The 20108-nt window shown below is 38.0% G+C and overlaps 1 protein-coding gene across 3 annotated transcripts in view; it reads left to right on the forward strand.

Annotated features, from left to right (window-relative positions):
* The window catches only part of nhej1 (nonhomologous end-joining factor 1), a 24552-nt gene extending 5675 nt beyond the window's left edge, over positions 1–18877 (forward strand). For all 3 annotated transcript variants that reach the window (XM_059327782.1, XM_059327784.1, XM_059327783.1), the window contains exons 5-9: positions 1–8; positions 507–565; positions 15720–15906; positions 17752–17849; positions 18492–18877. The exon at positions 1–8 is cut by the window's left edge and continues 131 nt beyond it. In XM_059327782.1, coding sequence (XP_059183765.1) covers positions 1–8; positions 507–565; positions 15720–15906; positions 17752–17849; positions 18492–18569 — 430 coding nt within the window. In that variant the 3' untranslated portion in view covers positions 18570–18877. The remainder of the gene's footprint in view (positions 9–506; positions 566–15719; positions 15907–17751; positions 17850–18491) is intronic.
* The last annotated feature ends 1231 nt before the right edge of the window (positions 18878–20108 follow it).

The raw sequence follows: 20108 nt of genomic DNA on the forward strand, positions 1-20108 counted from the left end.
CAGTAGAGGTACACACATACACAGAAATTATCATCACATTTTGATTCTGAGACGAAGGGTCACATGAAAAATATTCAGCGAAAATCAGCTTACACAGAGCAGAGAGGAGAGGACAGGAGAAGCTGCAAACATGAAGTAGTACAATATGTGGTGAAAACTTTTACAATATGGTTAAGACTTGTGGGTACTTTTTTATATATATATAAATTCCATTTTATTCCAATATTTATAGATAATTTATCAGATAAATTAAACTTTTTTTTATGATTTATGTCATTATAACTGTGTCATTCTGCACAAAAGACATGTTTGAGTTGTTCACACCTCTGGCCATAATTGTGATAGAGCTGCAGGACTTAGATTTTGTGTAGATAATATTATATATATTTTATATAGCAGTGAAAAACACTTCTTTCTGGGGTTTAGAGGGTTAACAGAGGTGACAGTTGTGTGTAACAGTTGAATGTTTTCTAAAATGTTCATAATTTGTGTTTATTTGAATCCAGAGCGGCTGCAGACGGACGTCTTTGAGGAGGAAACCTACAGAGAGAACTTTCTGTCAAAGGTGAGAGCACACACACACACACACACACACACCAAGGTCATAACAGTTTTGCATTTTTCATTAGTTTTAGTTTTAATTTCATTATGAATATTTGTTTTCAAATTCAGTTAGTTGTAATGAGTTTTTAGAGTGAGTTTGCTAGTTTTAGTTTCGTTTTTATTAGTTTTAGTGTAAGTTTTTTTTGTAAATGGCTATGTGTTGGGGGCCAGATTCAAAGAGGTCATAATAAATTTTGCCTTTATTTCCTTTGGTTTATCCATCTCAGCCCCAATAAGGTTTTTAACTCTTACAGTTCCAGGTGTTTTGAATGTTGGTTGGAGTGTAGACATCCCAGTCTCAGTAAACATATTTACCATGTGTTCCTGCATGTTCACTAACCAGCAGATATTTAGTTGGAGCTAAATAAATACATTTCATATCAACACCAAAAAGTGTTTCCCCTACATGTATTCTGCAGCCGCTGCAGGATTTTCAGCGCCGTTGCAAAAAAATTGTGATTTGTAATATCATGGTTGAATTGAAGACTTTCACTTGCACACAGTGAAAACACAACATCCAAAGTTGCGCCGGCAACACTTTTACCATATTAGCTTAATGGTTTGTGCTATCGGGGAAAATTCCAATGTGTTATGGTGTCATTACGGTAATTTCACTCGCGCTTCTACTGGAAGCCCACAAAGCAGGAATACACACACTTGGCGGTGGAGAAATAGAAACACTGGAAGATGACAAAGATTAAAACGAAGGACATTTTCACTATAATTTTAGTTAGTTTTGTAACCTCACAATACAGTTTCAGTTATCTTTTTTTATATATGTTTTAAACTCGTTTATATTTTTATTTCAGTTAACGAAAATGTTTTTTCAATTCCAGTTTTCGTTATTTCGTTAGTTTTCGTTAACTATAATAACCTTGACGCACGCACACACACACACACACACACACACACACACACACACACACACACACACACACACACACACACATCACCTACTGGCTGTGTCGCTGCACAACATGATCGCCGTGCGTTACCCTCAGCCAATCAGAGCCATGCGAGGAGGCGGGGCTGAAAGTGTTTACTGGGTTCAGGTGTGGAATCTCTCATCTCTCCCCCTGACTCCCACTCAGTGTATGTACGTGTGTGTGTTGGTTGTAGGCATTTCAGATGTACCTGTGGAATTTGAGTGGGTGTCTGTGGTCCCTCCCTGTCTATTATTACATTTTTATTTCATTTGCAAATCAGCTTTTGATCAATCTCAGTGTTTTTATTCATTTTATTTATCTTTATTAGTGTTTGTGTTATGATATTTCTCTGTAGCACCTTACAGAAAACAGAAAGTAGAAACAAAAATAAAGAATCTGACCTTAATTACAGAATAAAATAAAATAAAAAATAAAAAATAAAATAAAATAATCTGAAGTAAAAGTGTCAAAAATACTTGCTTACAAGTTAAAGTCTCAAATTTAAAGTACTCACAGTAAAATAAGTCATCATGTAGAATGGCCCATACTGTAAAAAATAAAAATAAATAAAAAGGAAAAAAGTCTGGCAGCAAAAACAGTAAAAAACCCAAATTACTTGCAGATAATTTCTTTAAAAATATTTAAAGTTGCCTTAATTTAACATTCAGCAATATGATGTGTATTTATTGTATTCTTACATAGCAATTGAATAATACTGTAAAAACAATCTATAATGTCCCATTATATTAATTTTCAGATTTCAATTTCCATTTTATGGAAGTTACTTCTGATGGCATTTTCACTTAATGTAGAAACAGAAAAATCCCTGTAAAATAATACAGTAAATTTCTGAAGAAAAACTTTTTTTTCCAAATGTTTCATTTGTGTTCCGATTGCAAACAGACAGCAGGATTATTGTATGTTTTACTTTATCTATTGTGAGATTTCTCCAGAAATGTTAAACCTAAAATTATCTGAACTTTGGAGAAAGAGACACATTGTTTGAAAAATGTCAAGTCTGATTCCAGGAGAAGGTCGTAGAAGTTTTAAATAAACTTTCCACCATCAGTCACTCTGCAGGAAAACACCTCTGTGTGTTTGTTTGACTCCTGAGTTGCATCATGTGGTGGTTTTCAGAGAGGAAACCGGTTCCACACCAGGAAATAGTCTCAGATCAGGTGAAGAGTCATGGAAAGTTCCTGAGGGTCACAGAGGCGGCTCTGTCCTCTGCTCTTTGTGGTCATCAGTGACCAAGAAGATGAAGAAGAGGAAGAAGAAGAGATGTCTTCTTCCTCATGGCAAATTCCACCGGGCCGCGAGGACGACGCCTCCACACCAAAGTCCAACCGTCTGGAAAAAAATGTCTCCGGGACGCGTCAAAGGGAGAGATACAAACTGTGTGTGTGTGTGTGTGTGTGTGTGTGTCTGTGTGTGTCTGTGTGAATCAAAGAACATCAAGTGAAGGCGTTTGGCGTGTGTGTGTTATATTTATCTGTCAGGGCTGGGCCTGTTGTTGCTGAGTTGTATTTGTCCATGGCAACACTCGAACACCCTGACTGTATCTCATTGACACATGACTTAGGGCTTCAATTATATCATTCAATTAATCAATAAGTTATTTGATGACAAAAAAATATTTTTCCCGGTCCACTGAGAAGCTTTTTGCACATCTCTTGGTCTTCCTCCTTGAGGAGTTTTGCTCAATTGGAACTGCGTGATGCATCCATCCATCCATCCAGCGAGTCGTCTTCTGATCGGAAGGTTGGTGGTTCGATCCCTGGCCATGGCAGCTTACATGTCGAATTATCCTTGAGCAAGATACTGAACCCCAAATTGCTCCCGATGCTGCGTTCATCGTTGTGTGAATGAATTCCCAATGGTAGTATGAATGTGTGTGTGTGAAAGGGTGAATGAGCGTAGTGTGTAGTGTAAAGCACTTTGAGTGGTTGCAACAATACTGGAAAAGCGCTATACAAGTGCAGGTCCATTTTCCATTTTCCTTCCATCCAGTCATCCGTCCATCCATCCGTCCATCCATCCATCCAGTCATCCATCCATCCAGTCATCCATCCATCCATCCATCCATCCATCCATCCATCCAGTCATCCCTCTGTCCGTCCGTCCATCCATCCATCCATCCATCCATCCGTCCATCCATCCATCCATCCAGTCATCCCTCTGTCCGTCCGTTTGTCCATCCATTCATCCCTCTGTCTGTCCATCCATCCATCCATCCATCCATCAATCCAGTCATCCCCTCTGTCCATCCATCCATCCATCCATCCATCCGTCTATCCATCCATCCAGTCATCCGTCTATCCATCCATCCAGTCATCTGTCCAACCATCCAACCGTCCATCCAGTTATCCATTCCGTTTGTCTGTCAGTCTCTTCATCCATCCATCCATCCAACTGTCCCATCATCACCAGCTGCAGGGGAGCTCATTGGGGTTGGGTTCTTATCACCTTGCACATACAAAGAAAGAGTAAGAGTTGCAAAAATTGCCCTTTTTCCACTTTGTTTTTTGCACAGATTAAACAAGCAGGAATACAGATTTTAATAAGCAATGCGTAGATATGCTGGAGTTTCAGTCCTTATATTTCTGTCTGTCTTTTTGAACGGACTATAAAGCACGGCATAACATTTCTTATTCCTCTGCAAACAGTTGTGTTTAATCCTGTAGACATCTTGTTCACCAAAAAGCCTATAAATTATGTTCATGCTTCATTCATTTGGTGTCGGAATAATCAGAAAAATGTTTTACCGATTTAAAAAAATTCACAACAACTCATAACATTTTGGTACAGGAGCTGCACAGAAACATACCTACATTTAAGTAAAATGTAAAAAGAGCAAAAAACGACCTCAACCTGCTTGTTGGGATTAAAGACTAATTTGCAGTAGCACTCAGGAGATTAATGTCCAGTATTAGTGTAGTTATTAAGACCATAAATAGAAACCATATTTGTAGTTTGGGCATCCAGAGGCTGCTGCTGGGCAACCACGTTATAAAGTTAAAGGTTTGTTTGTGTTCCTCGAACTTCTTTGACATTTACTCAGTTATTTACGCTCCTGGTGCCAACAGAGAAGCAGAGCAGACAAATACCTTCAAAAACATTCTGCCTCATCACCCCGTGTGTGTGTGTGTGTGTGTGTTTTGAAGGGCAGAGGGACAGTGAGAGAGGAGCAGGAGCCGGTCACCACACAAACACCCCACCCAGCTCAGGTCAACATTTACATGGGTGGAATTAGCATGCTGCTTCCCACTGAGACACACACACACACACACACACACACAGTTGGAGTTAACTTGGGCACAGGCTAAAGCTGGTCATGAAAAAAAATGTTCAAATCCTTTCAGGATCACATCAGCTTCCCTTAGGACCTAAATTTGGTGTGTGTGTGTGTGTGTGTGTGACCTGACAGAGGGGAGTGTCTGCGTGTACACACAGAGCCGGCTGTGACGCATGCTTTTGGTTTTTCAGAGCTGAGTGAGTGTTGGTGTGTGTGTGTCACTGAGGCTTTTTTTATGTCTGTGTACATGCATGACTGTGTGTGTGTGTGTGTGCGTCTCACTTGTCAGCTCTGAATTGAATTGTCACTGTTTGGGAACGTCGCCCGATTCTGCAAGCGCGCGGCAGTTTAACGACATCTGACAATTAGTGGGTGCCTTTCTGACCAGAACACCTCGTGTCCAAATGTGGCATTCCCTGCTCCCAATTTCCTGCTTAAATTGAGGGTTTTTCAGGTCAGGCTTGGTGCTAAGTGAGCATGAAAGTGTTTAAAAACTAAATGAGAATCAACAAGGAGCTGTTTCTTCCTTCACCTAGCAGAGATGTGATGATTTTGTGCTCAAACGGTTGCAGCAAATGATCCCTAACTGCTGCACGGCTCTCCACACAGAAGGAGTCAAATCCTAATATCTGCTTGCTTCGACCAGAGGCTCTAAGTTAAGAGCAGGGCAGGAAACTTAGACCACAGCGGCCGTTGGATTCCAAAATACACACTTTGACTCTCAGCAGCCAAACGTGACTGAAAGGATCAGAAGCTGCAGATATTGATCCATGACAGAAGTCCTTTGGGTCTAATAGTTGTTGAAGATTTCATTTGTCCATTTTTGTGCTTTTTTCAGGCTGACTTTATTTCAAATAAAGTCCTGAACACATCTCTGCTCAATAAAAGATGTAAAGTGTTGCTTTTGCACAATTCTTCAATGATCTGTTGATTAAAAAGGCTGTGATTAGCTCAAGTTTCTGACTAACATCCAGCAAGAATAAAACTGGGAATTGAAACACTGAAACCAGTCTCAGCTTTCTAGTCATACCCAATTTATGTACAAAGACACACTTTGCAGTATGTGGAAATATTCACATACAATAGGACAAAAAAACAAATTTTACTGCACTTAACTACATTTATAAGCATAAAGTGGAAATTTCTGTAAAGGGAGACTCGTGGGTTATCATCATAAAGTGGGCGTGTCTCTCAAGAAGAGACTCTTGCAATTGAGCCAAACTTTGGAGCGTTATGGGGTGTTTGAAATTTTAGATTTTGTGCAAGAATAGGAATGGAAGTGGTTTTGACTTGATGTTCGTGAACAGGCTGTGTTATGCATAAGGGTGCTACAGCCCAATACCCGGAATGAAGCGGGTCTTACTCGCCAAAACGCCCCAAATTTGAATATGAGCCGTCCGGAGTGGTCTTTTGACAATATTTTTTTTGTCCCTGTAGAAGAGCAGGGTCTTTTTTCTCCCCTGAAAAAAGCCTGGTTGCTGATTGGATAGAACGCTAAGCAGGATGTGACGTAATACTCGACGCCACAACAACAAACGCCATTTGTAAAAGCCGTTGAAGCAGTGTTGCCAACTTACCAACTTTATCGCTATATTTACCGACTTTTCAGACCAGGTGATCACTTAGCGATCTCTGTTTTTTTACAACAAGCACGAGACACTCTGTGCACAGTTAGCAATGCCAGTTAATTCACCATCACTATGTTTTTGATGCTGTGCATAATTAGCCATGCTGCTTTGTTTATGATCAGCTGCTGACGTTGTGCACAGTTAGCGATGGCGGCCACAGTTGCGTTACACAACGATTGAAAACCATACGTCACCTCCAGAGTCTCTAAATCCCTCTGGGGGCCTTTTTGTAATGGAGACACGCAGAGTGAGCGGACATTTGAGGGGGCGTGGCCTGAGACTTTCCCGGTGGCCACTCTTCCCCCTAAAGGAAACACGGCTCATGTGTTTTAAACACCGCCTGCGTTGAGAAAGTGTGCCAGTCTCATGCATGCAGTTGTGAAAGGTTCACATGTTTATCCAAGCCTCTGTCTCTGGTTAATTGTTGCCTGTGAGCTTCTGTAAAGTCATTATTAACATTCTTAGTGTTGAGAAAGTAATTAAACCTAACCAGTTATGGTGGGTCCTGGCATTTGAGGGAATTGTGCCTGAAAATCAGAAGAAAGAGTAGGAACCTTGTTTTTAACAGAATCTTGCTAGCAGTTGGTGTTAAGGTTTTGACTGTGGTTGTGGGTTTGTGTCATTGTCATATATGTGAAGCTGTAATCAGCGTAAAGTGACAGAAAATGGGCATATTAGTGAAGGAAGAGAGAGAATCAAGACTGTCTTCTCCTCTCCTGCAGTCAATCATTGACTGCTGCGCTCATAAACAGCAGCAAGCAGCTCTTTATCTCACCTACCTGAGGAATTCAGAAGGAGAGTGAGCAGTGCACACATAGACTCAGAATATTCAGCTTCCTGGACAAATACTGCTGCTGCTCATCTTAGGCTGAGAGTCCACATAGTGTCTTTTTTTATTGTGTCAAATGAGGAGAAAAAACGTTTTCCAGAGCACTTTGATGTTGTTTGGATGCTTTTAGTTTTAAAATGTTTTCTGCTGTGGCCACTGTCAGTCTGATATAACAGTAACTCTCTTCACTGTATTGTGTCAGACTGAGCACTGACAATCTCCGCCATGCAAGGTTTTAGAGCAGAAATCCTCAAGAAAGAAATGACCAAAAACCACCATCTACCGTAGAAAGACACTGTAAAAACAGGCATAAACGCCACAGTTTAAACTTTCTGACGTCCTTGAATGGATCATAGGTTACGAAAATGTTTCCATTAATAAAGGTAACCATAATGGAGCTTCAAATTGTGATATTTCTGTCAAAATCACTTTTCTACATGTGTCATTTAAAACATGTCCAAAAATAAAGTGTTTGCACTAACCAGATCCTGTTAAAACATTAAATTCTGCTCCTCAGCAACACTGTGAAGCCATGATTGATTCTGCTGAGATGAACGGTGACGTGACAAATATTCACTGAAAATCTGTTCACACAGAACAGAGAGGAGAGGACAGGAGAGGCTGGAAACATGGAAATAGTTCAATATGTAGAATATTTGGAGCAAATTTTCAAACATTCAAAACACTTGTGGGCAATTAGAAAAGTGTTGTGTATGTACATATTCTATTTTATATGAGTTTTTAGAGATTAGCTGCAGATAGAAAGATATTAAAAGGTGTCTGCTCCTGTTAGAGGGAGGAGACGGAGAGGAAGAAGGTGAGGTACCAGAGTTTTCTTAATCTCTGGATGTTTTCACCAAACCCGCCCCTGTCCTGTTTCTAAACTGTAAGATCTTCCTCCTCCTCCTCTGTCAGTTGCACAGAGTTTCCACAGGGTTGTCCCCACTCTGGGTCTGTAATTAGGTTTTCTGTGGCCTGGCTGCTCCCCGTCTTCAGCCCCGGCTGAGTGCGGCGTCCCGCAAAGACATCATGAGACATGAGAAACACGGCTGCAGCACGTGAACACGCCAGACAGTGCCACACCGTATTTTATTCCATAACTCTTTACATTGTGCGTTGTCACATCAGATCTAATTATTTTTTTACAGCTGATATTTGAGTGTTAAAGCTATTAATCTAATTATATATTTTTATTAGTGTTAGTCATAGATTGTGTATAAATAATGGACGTGGTCACTGTGACGTCACCTTGGGGTGTGCCATATCGTATCGTTCACGATAATATCAGTAAATGTTATGGTTAAAAAAAAGGCATATCATGATATTGGCAACATTCCTACTTCTTGATGTGGCGTAAATTTGAGTGTCTGACACCAGTCAGCCAAACCCCCACCCCCACCTCTACGTCCTCCTCCCAGACATGCGCGCGCATTCACACACTTCTGTATTATGCCGTTCGTTAGCCACGAGCTAACATTAGCTAACAATTAAAGTTGTTTTATTCACAAAAAGCTACTTACTCTCTGTCGCTAAACACATGCAGCTTTCAAATTAAGAGCACAGTGTGTTAACAGAATCCACCGCAGAACTTACAAGAAGACTGTCAAAATAAGATGCCTTAAATAAAACATACAAGAATCTTTATTCTTCTTTACAAAATGTCATTAAAATATGCCCCCGAAACCCCTAAATGGTTATTTTTATTATTTGCTCATACTCAAGAGTCAAGAGTAATTTTTGTATTTGGCAACGGTTAAGATTTGCACTTAACACTACATTTTAGATAGCCTCTCTACACCTCAACCTGACTGAGAGAAGCTGCAAGCTAATTCATGTTAGCATTAACTGGAGCATTAAATGGGATGTTAGTTTTGGCTAGCAAAAAAACGCTAAACGTCCTTTTTTATATCTATATAATGTTATATATAACTTTACTGACACGTTGCCGTGGATACGCATTGTTCTGCTTCTCTCCTCATGACGGCTTGCCTTGTTAGCCACCTGTCAATCAAAGGTAGCCACGCCCCAAATCATACGATTCTTTACCTTCTGTTTTCTTCTGAATGGGGCCATTATTTGAACTATTAACATCAAATTGTCTTGAAGAAGAGTTTTCACTAGTGATTGAGACTATAATGTTGTCCTAAAAAAGTTTTCAAATTTTGCATTGAAATGAATGGACAGATTTTTTTTGCAGCCAAACTTATCGCCCCCTGCCGGAATTTTTGGTAGAATGCAGCTTAAGGCACTTCCTGGTTTGCCTCCTTGCTCAGACCCGGAGGTTGCCGCCTGGTATTAGTATATTTTAAATTACATTTATTTTCATATATTTTGTAAATTTTCTCAACTAAATTTTAAAGGATCATCATGTAAAATGTACAATATTTATTTATTTTATATTCGTATTATTTGTTATGTTTGCGTACTGAAAAAAATAATATAATCATATATTGGCATTTTTTCTTAAAATTTCCTCAGAACTGAGTATTCTCTGATTTATTGTACAGACAAATGCAGGTAATAACACAGTAATGTTTGCAACTGGATGGCTCAATAATAGATGAGTCATGCCTTATTTTTAACAGCAGAAACATATCCCCAAGAATCCTCTCTGCTCTGACGCCATCCACACCTTCACTTGATTTACCTTTCACCTCTCGGTCTGCTGCGGTCACGTCTCGCTTCAGGGAAGTGACACACAGAGGATAAAACGCCAGAATACAGACACTCTGAGGAGAATATGTCACATTTTACCTGCACATCAGCACCTCCACCAACACACTGCAGAGCTCAGAGCGCTAAAACATCTCTGCTCTGTTTAAATCAAATCAGACACACTCTATTATTTCATTTTTAATTTTAGGTGGAAGGCCTGGTTGGTAGATATTACATCCTATATAATATTATGAAACATTTTAATCAAGTGAACTAGGGCTGGGCGATATGGACCAAAAGTCATATCCCGATATATTTAGGCGGAATTTCGATATATGATATATATCCTGATATTTTTATCACAAAGTGAGAGGAGTACCTTTTTAGCTCCAAAAAGTGCACATTTACATTAAAAAATATCTTAAATAAAAATTGCCTATGAAATTAAATTCGCCAATCTTTTTCTGAAATAAATATATTTATATGAGAAAAGAATAACGAACATTACAAAAGAACTAAATATGACAAACCCTAGTAAGGGCAGCATTTATATATCAAGAAAGAAAAAAAAACTATATCGATATATGCGATATGGGCTAATTCCATATCACATTAAAAAATATATCGATATATTCTGTATATCGATACATCGCCCAGCCCTAAAGTGAACTGCAACAGACAGCAACAAAAACAAAACATGTATTATTAAACTGTATTTAACCTTATTATTTTACAGGGTTTTTTTTTACATTAAGTGCAAATGCCATTTAAAAAAATTTAATGACAGAAATATAAGAATTTTAATCTTCGTTTTGGCCACTTTTTCTAATGGAACCATTCATAACCGATGATCCCTGTAAGGGTCGTCGGAAAGTTCAAACTCTGTTTCTGTCAACGATATATGGTGGATTTTTAAAGAAAACATACAAGATCTAGTTAGTTGCACCTTATTCGGATAAATGAACTTGTCAAACTGAGCATCCTTGCTTTTCCCTCATCCGGTTATTTTCCGAGGACATGACCTTTAATTCCTTCGGGGGTTCAAACGGAAAGCGACGCAGCTCTCTCTCAGGTTCAGAGACAGGAAGCTGAGGTCACGGCGAGGAGAGAGTGGGGTCGAGAGTAAATATGAGGTCAGCAGCAGAGACGAGAACTCTCCGGCTCCAGGACCCCCTCCCCCTCACCTGAAAAACAACAAGCAGAGCTGTTTACCTGCTCATAATACACCACCCCCCTCCCCTCCTCTCAGCACCTTCCCCACACATCAGGCTTCACTGTGGGCCACCAGGTGAACTCCTCCTCCTGTTGCAGGACTTTGTTCTGGGAGGAACTTTCCAGAACATTACTCAGGTCATTGACCTGCAGTAATCACCTTTTTATTACCTTTTTATTATAACTGTGTCCTAAAATATCAAATTAATCATATGGAATACTCGGGGTGCCTTCCTAAATAATCATTTAGTATCTCATATTGTCACTTTATATTCAAGATGTTGATTAAGCCTTTGGAGTTTGGGGCTATTCTGTTGGTTTTGGACTCCTTTTCATTCAGCCTGTATAAACCACTTAAAAAGTTTTCACCATGCCACGTTGGCATCATTGTTTTCAGTACAACCTCACCTATATGACCTGGTTATTATTTTTCATTTTGACTTACTGGATCAACATTTTGAACACAGAAACACACAAAAAAATACAAAAAACACACAAAAAACACAATGAAATTGCAAAAAAACCCACATATAAAACACACATAAAATGACATAAAAAAAATACAAAAAACACATAAAACACAAAAACGCACAAAACATTGCAAAAAACACAAAAAATTACAAAAAACACAAAGAAATTACAAAAAACACATAAAAACACACAAAACCATTAAACACAAAAAATTGCATTAAAAATGCATTGAAATGCTGAATGCACACTGCAAAATTAAAAAAAATATCTTCAGAAACTTCAGTTAAATCATGTTAGACTTGGTCGAGGTAGTTTTAGCCTTTGCTGAAAAAGAGTTGATGCAATAATTGGACATAGAAACTCCTAGAAAAGTCAAACCTTTAGAGGGAAGCTGACAGCAGGGCTCTCCAGCGCTTTCGTGGACTCCAGAGGGTTAACCAAATTGTAAAAAAAAAAAAAAAAGGAAAAAAAGATATTAGTTTTCCAGAAATGTACATAATTTTTTGCATTATTTTACAGGGGTTTACTGTTTATTATTACAAACATTAACCTAAAATGGAAGTTGAAATCTGTTAATATGATGGGATAGCAACCAAAACAACCAAAAAAAAAGAAAAATAATACAGTGAATTTCTGGAAAATGTTCCCCCTTATGCCACACGTGATATCATGTAGTTAATCTTTTTAAAAAATAATTTTGCAAACAAGCGTTCATTTGTATTTCTTTAGTCAATTATTTTCTGAATTGGATTTGAATTTGGAGTTAGTGGCGCCCTCTAGTGGCCGTTGTATGAATGATGGTGAGTGTGTCTCATGTGAAAACAAAAGTAAACCATGTGATTCAAACATCACTTAACTTTCATATTAAGTTTCTACTGAACTATGTCACTTCTTGTAATCACATTTACTCTTTAAGCTGTCTTTAGCCGTGTTCCGACTGGAGGGGAAGTGGCCACCGGGAAAGTCTCAGGCCCCACCCTCTCAAAAGTCCGCTCACTTTGCTTGTTTCTCGTTAAGAAGAGTAAGAAGGAGTTGCTGGATTTGTCACCAGTCGCTTTCTTGAATAGTTGCTAAGGGGGTCTGAAAAGTCGCTAAATTTAGCAACAAAACCGCTAAGTTGGGAACACTGCTTTGCCGGCTTTTACAAATGGCGCGTGTTGTTGTCGTGTACAGTGCTGCGTGATCTATCCAATCAGTAACCAGGTTTTTTTCAGGGGAGAAAAACGTCCCTGCTCTTAAACAGGGACTAAAAAAATCCCGACAAAAGCCGGCTCCGGACTGCTCGTATTCAAATTAGGGGCGTTTCGGCGAGTGAGACCCGCCCGGTGGTGGAAACAGCCCTTTTTATAACACCTAACCAGGAACTTTTTGCCCTAACATTAGAGAAGTGTTTTTGTAGCCTAAATTCAACCAAACTTCAGCCTTTATTTTTTTACAACTGCGAACCTCACATTTATGTATAAAAGTGTAAATAAATGCATATAAATGATGGAAGTGAAATAGTTAACAAGGGCGACTTGACTATTGGAAGTCGAAGTGAAATGTGATGCAAATTTGAATTTTTGGGCATATGCATTGCAAGTTATTTGAAGGTGTAAAGTTTGTACACAGATTGAAGAGGTTGAGCTGAGTGAACACGTTCACCATGAATATCACCTCAGCAGCATCTACAGATGTGTGACCTGTTGCACTCTGATTCAGTGCGTTTACATGCACAGTTTAATCGAGCTATGCTTAAAAATCGATTTTGGCCTCTAATCGGACGTCTGTCCTTGTCCCAGTTTACATGCAACTGAGAAAATCTATTAACTGACGGAACGTGTCCTCCTCCTCAACACTGGGTGGCGATATGCATCGTTTCAGTGGGTTAATATGACTCCCTTTTCTGTTGAACTCAGTTTGACACTTTGTGCCGTCCCTACTGACCGGCAACTGGTTAATGTGCGGCCGGCTAATGTGACTGGCTAATGTGAATGGCTAATGTGAATGGCTAATGTGACCGGCTTGTGCGACTGGCTAATGCAACCGGCTAATGTGCTACCGGCGAATGTCTGACCGACTAATATGCAACGGGCTCATGCAACCAGCTAATGCAACCGACTAATGCGACCGGATAATATGACCGGCTAATGTGACCAGCTAATGCAACCAGCTAAGGCAACCGGCTAATATGACCGGCTAATGCAACCAGCTAATGTGTGACCGGTTTTCTTGGATGTTTTTGTTCTGGGACCATATGCCAGCGCAGGGGGGTGGAGCATCCGGGGCATGTGCACATGCGTTGTGTTGTCATTGAAAATCCTATTCCATTCCCATTATCTGGGTGTCCTAATCGGAGTTGGAGAACTCCGACATTAGTCGGACTAACACGTTTACATGCACTTCAGTTATCCAGTTATAGTCAGATTAAGGCAATAATTCTTTTTTTTCAAGTGTCATGTAAACGTACTGATTAATGCATTTGTATTGTGATACTGCAGAACTTTTTATCTGTTTGATTCCCCTCCTGGCACAAACAGGCTTCCGTAGAGAGGATCAAATCAGAGCCGGATCCAACCGATTGAAGTGAGATGAAATAATCTGAAGTGAGTCTGCAGCCAGAGAGGGGAGGGGGCGTGAAGAAAAAGAGAGAATAAGGTGGGCTTTCTGCTGCACATTGCTTTCTCTGTGCCCAAAGCAGAACGAAGCCTCACCAGAGCATTTACATTTATTTTTACGATATTTAAACAAACAAATAACAAAAATAAATCAATGCGAAACCTCGAAACCTGACCGCAGTGTGTTCAGGAGCCCCTCTGCCCTGACAGCGAGCGGGAGACCACCAATTCCTCCCGGTCAATATTTGAGGAGCTAATTTGGAGAGTTTGTCCTCTCTGCTCGGGGAAAAAAAGGAGGATTGAGTGAACAGCGTGTGTTTTTCTATGCGTCGGCCGTGCGTTTGCATAATGTCGCCCGAGTTTACACGCACCCTTATCTGTCACAGCTTGTGTGTGTGTGTGTGTGTGTGTGTGTTTCAGTTGTTCCTGCTCTACCTGTGGTCAGCTTTGATTAGAGGCTTATCGCGGCCCCGTCACACCTCGAGCATGTAACTCCCACAGCAGGGCCATAAAACAAACACACCCAGAGCACCAAAAAAGGACCTGATTATATTTCTTTTGAGTCTTTATGGATTTATTGGCTTTAAAGCTGCTGAAGGAAGCAGAGTTATGCAAAACAAATGCATATGAAACCTTAATTTCTGTCACTAATAATAACATAATTCTTTCTGACTATTCCAGTATTTATGCCAATAGTTGTACAGTTAAAGCAACATCTAAATACTGTCATTAAACTTTCTTATGGTTAATATTTGTAATTAAAGTAATTTACTTTTTTATGGCATTGCACATAATGTGGAGAAATCCACCTGCAAAATAATACAGTAAGTTTTTGAAAAATAACTGTGTACAACCCAGATTCCAAAAGGAAATTTGTGACATTGTCTCAACATAAATACAACAGAATGTGATCATTTATTTTGACATATTCAGTTAAAAACTCCATGTGAAGTAAACTGATAAACTCTCTCACAGCAATTCTGATTATTTATCAACAATTTGTCATCTCCGGGGTCTCTAAGCAACTAAAAGCTAGATAAGTCGTGAAATCAGTTATTGTTCAATAATCATCCTCAAAATATACATAAAATATGTGTATATCAGCTAAATATTTAAACTGTTAAATAATTGTTATTTGCTTAATATTTTAACAATTTATTCATTATTATTAGCTCAATATTTCATCATAAGATAAACATTTTAAGTTTATTCAGTATTAAAAATAAATAATAAATTATGAGTTTTAAGTGGCACATTCACTATTTTTTACTAAATATTTCAACCATTCATCCATAACAGTTTAACAGTTTATTCACGACTTTTAGAGAGTTTTAAACTGTTTTTTACTTTTAGCAATGTTTTTTGATATATGTAAAATCAAAATATACATTGGTTGCTGTTGGAATTAATACATTTTATTTGTTGTTTATTGTCACAGTAAAAAGTAAAAAGCCATTTCTTTTTCAACTATTCTCCTTCACCTCCCTGTCTCTCCTCCATCAGGCTCTGCCTCTGCTGTGTTCGGAGCAGTCGGGCACTCTGAGCTTCGACGCCGACCTCCGACACCTGTACGCCGCCGTCACCGCCCACGGAAAGACACGGAAACGCAAACTGTCTGAGGAGGAGGAAGAGGAGGACAAGAAGGAAGAGGAGAAGGGGCAGCCACCTGCAGGCATCACCTTGTCTTCAGGTTTGTTTCACTTCATAAAACCATCACAGGAAAATGTTTCTTTCTTTACTTTTAGCCTCCATGTTTTTGCATCCAAGATCCAGACTGAAACATCCATCAGAAAGTAACTTAATGAACCTGTTTCCTAAAAAAAGAACAAAATTGTGTGAACAACCCAAACACTTTTGTGCAGAATTACACAGGTATGACTGAAAAAAAAAAGAAAAAACACAAATAAGTTGAACTTCTCTGATGAATATTTCTCTTAAATTGGAATAAATTGGAATCTTTATATGAATCATATCGAAGTGCCCACAAATGTTATGTTATGTTATAACAAATGTTATAATGCCTGTTTTTACAGTTTCTGGCTGTGCTAAATGGTGTAATTCTGGCATTTTTTCTGTCATACCTGCCAGAGTTATTTTGTCTTCAGAGTGTAGCTTATTATCCCAAAGATTTTTTAAATTTCTTTTCATTTTCAGGTGGGGTTAACACAATTTACTGGAACTGATTATAACCTTAAGTCATGTTGATAATATACATTAGCCCATATTGTGTATATAATAATACTTTTTCTTTCTCTCTCTCCTCCTCCCTACAAGACACATAGTTGAATGAATTTGACTGATAACATTTTTGTTATTGCTATATATATACACTGTAAAAAAACATTAAAAGAAACAGTAGAAGGACTGGCAACAATAGTTGCCAAACACTTACTGTCAGTTATTTAACAGATGACTTCTTTATAAATATGGATAATATGCAGTACATATCTGTAATTAAAACCTATATATCTGTAGAATAACTAAAGTTTTTACTTTAATAAGTAAGTGTTTGGCAACTTTTGTTGTTTATTATTTATAATAAAGTAGTTTACTTTTTTATGGCATTTACACTTAATGTCGAAAAACAAGAAAAAATTATGGGCTGAAATATGTGCCCCCAGAACATGAATTTAAATGATTTATATTTGAATTTGAATTGCTTAACTTGAATAATTGCATAAAAAAACTGCATTTTTTTGCATTAAAAAGTTGAATCACACAATTTGAATTTGTATTGTTCAATTTAAATCATTGCATGAATCATTTCATTGAAAAACTGAAACTGAATTGTAATTTGAAATTTAATTTATTAGTTTGGAACTGAACATTCAGTTCGCAAAATTCAATTTCAATTTTCTGCGAGGAACATTGGGGTAGTTTTTTTTTTAACGAACATTCGGGTAGTTGAGGCAGTTTGGCAATAGATACACAGAGCGCCTCTTCGGCCAATCAGCATATCCGTTTTCTTTTGTAACATTTGATGCCACCCGGTTGCTATAGCGCTTCAATCGCTGGTCAAGCCAGTCTGACTTATTCCTCTGTTTTGTGGCAAGTGGCAACTTGGTGGCAACAAATGTTACAAAAAAAAAAAACAGAGGTGCTGATTGGCCGAAGAGGCGCTCTGTGTATCTGTGCTCGATTGCTCTGCCTCAACTACCCGGATGTTCGTCAAAGAAAATTGAAATTGAATTTTGCGAACTAAATTTGAATTGTGAGAACTGAATGTTCAGCTCCAAACTAATAAATTCAATTTCAAATTACAATTCAGATTCAGTTTTTCAATGGAATGATTCAAATTGAACAATACAAATTCAAATTATGTGATTCAAGTTTAGTTTTTTAATGCAATAATTCAAGTTGAACAATTCAAGTATAAATAATTCAAATTCAGTTTCTGGTGGCACATATTTCAGCCCATAGAAAACCCTGTAAAATAATACAGTTTTAAATTCTGGGAAATCACTTTTTTGTGTGTGTATCACATTAATGGAGTCACTGTGAATTATTTTAACCATTGTGTGTCCTCGCCCTGCAGATGGATCCGTCGCCAGCAGTGAAGCAGGTCGGAGCCGACAGGAGGACGCAGCTGGAGCCAAGATGGCTGAAAGACCCGCAGTAGCACAGATACGACAGGTATCACGATCGTTTTAAAACGTAATTTTACTCACTTCAATAATAAAAGTAAAAATAAATATGCTAATAAATGCAAATTATCCAGAAAAGAGCCACAGGAGTTGTAAATATTTCTTCAAATATTATATGCTTGTTATTTCTTCTAATACATGCAGGTAGAAGAAGTAGAAGTAAAAGTTCTCAGATATATTATTCTGAATAATGTACGTTATATTATTAGCAATTATAATTATTGACACTTTAAAGTATATATATATATATACTGCATACTTGCAGATCATTTTGGGGATTTTTTCCCCCAATAGTTTGATGAAAAAAGTATAAAAAATGATCAAGAATTTCAGAATAAAAGTGCTTTACTGAATAAACACGACCAATAATTGATGAAAAATGAAAAAAAAGATTAGATAAAACAAAGTTTTATAAATGATACAAGAGATAAAACATAAAAAAGGTACTAAAATAAACTGCTTTTAATGTATGAGCGATGTTGATGATTTTAATTGTTTTTATTTGTAATTGCATTTTTACTGTGTTTTAATTGTAAAGCGTCTTTGAGTACCTTGTAAAGTTCTCTATAAATAAAATGTATTATTATTATTATTATTATTATTATTTTTATTAATAAAATCTCTTCTGCAGTCTGTCCCCATCCCGTCCGACCCGGCAGAGCGACCGCCCTCCAAACCAAAGAAGAAGAAAGTGGGGCTGTTCAGATGAGACACACAGAATTTCTTCAGGAAAAAATCATTTTTTTCTCTTCCATGCGATGAAAAAGTGGATTTTAAAAAAAAGAACATATCTTATTTTTAAACTTTTATTTTTTTTTAATATTTTGAAACACTCGCTGGTTTTAATCAGGATTTATTCAGTTCATAAAAAGGCTTTTTTTTAGATTAAACATTTAATTCAATAATAACAGTTTATGTTTTTAAAGGGGTTTTAGAGAAGGCTGTTGATTAAAGATGTAAATATAATTTGTCATTGCTGTTTTTGTCTGTTTATAATAAAAGGACATTTTGAAGGAACGTATTCTGTATTGACCCTTATATTGTGTTTGTGTCTGAAGACTGACTGTGAAGTGGCGGAGGGAGAATAGTGACCTGACGACGGTCGATAGAGCCGTTCTTCGCCGTCTTTCAGAGCACGGTGAGATGTTGACTCAAGGTGTTGCAGCATCTCGGGAATGCTATTGAAGTTTTAGGTGAAAAGTCACTGTTTGCCTTCAAGAGTTTCTGTGTGATAAACGTCTCTGAAATAATGAATTCATCTCTATCACGACGCCACCTTTCCAGTCTGTTACTTTCCTGGGAAATAACGGCTCATTCTCAGCACATTTACTGAAAAGTAATGTCTGATTTTAGTCTGGAGTCCAAGAAAGTGCCGGAGCACGACTTCTTCATGACGTCACGACGTAAAAACAAAGCAGCATCAATACCTGCTGTCAGTTTTCTCTAAAGTTTTGGCTTTTCCAGAAGTTTCCATGTCCAATTTAATGCATTAACCCTTTGTGTGTTTTGAGTGTGTTTTTATGTGTGTATTTTGTGGGGTTTTTGTGCTTCTTTGTGTGTTTTTTTTATAATTTTTGTGTTTTGTGTGTGTGTTTCTTTTTAATTATTTTTGTGTGTTTTTTGTATTCAAAATATTGACCCAGTAGGTCAAAATGAAAAAACGAATCAGGTCATAAAGGTGAGGTTGTCCTGAAAACAATGATACCAACACGCCATGGTAAATATTTTTAAGTGGTTTATACAGGCTGGATGAAAAGGAGTCCAAAACCGACAAAAGAGCCCCAAACTCCAAAGGGTTAAATCTAAAGGAGTTTTGAAGATAAAACCTGGTATGCTCATTTGACTGCATTTGTGGATTATTCATTTAAATGGTAAATAGAGTGCACTTACTGTATATAGAGCTTTTATCCAAAGCGCTTTACACTACAGACTGCGCTCATTCATCCCTTCACACATTCATACTGGTGAGTATGAACCGAGGCTAAGCAGCATCAGGATTTGGGGTTCAGTATCTTTCCCATGGTCTGGGATCAAACCACCGACATTCCACTCATTTGGGCGACTGCTCTACCAACTGAGCCACAGTCGCAGATTTAGTCACTCAACAGATGATTAACTATTAACTGTTTTGAGTATTGGCCTTCACATTTTGATGAGTCAAGGTTCTTTAAAAAAGTGAAAAAAAGCTATCTGAAGCTCTTTGTATCTTTCTGAAGCTCTCTGTAGCTTTCTGAACCTCTTTAAAGCT

The sequence above is a fragment of the Centropristis striata genome, chromosome 24 (genome assembly GCF_030273125.1).
Source record: "Centropristis striata isolate RG_2023a ecotype Rhode Island chromosome 24, C.striata_1.0, whole genome shotgun sequence".
Classification (NCBI taxonomy): Eukaryota; Metazoa; Chordata; class Actinopteri; order Perciformes; family Serranidae; genus Centropristis; species Centropristis striata.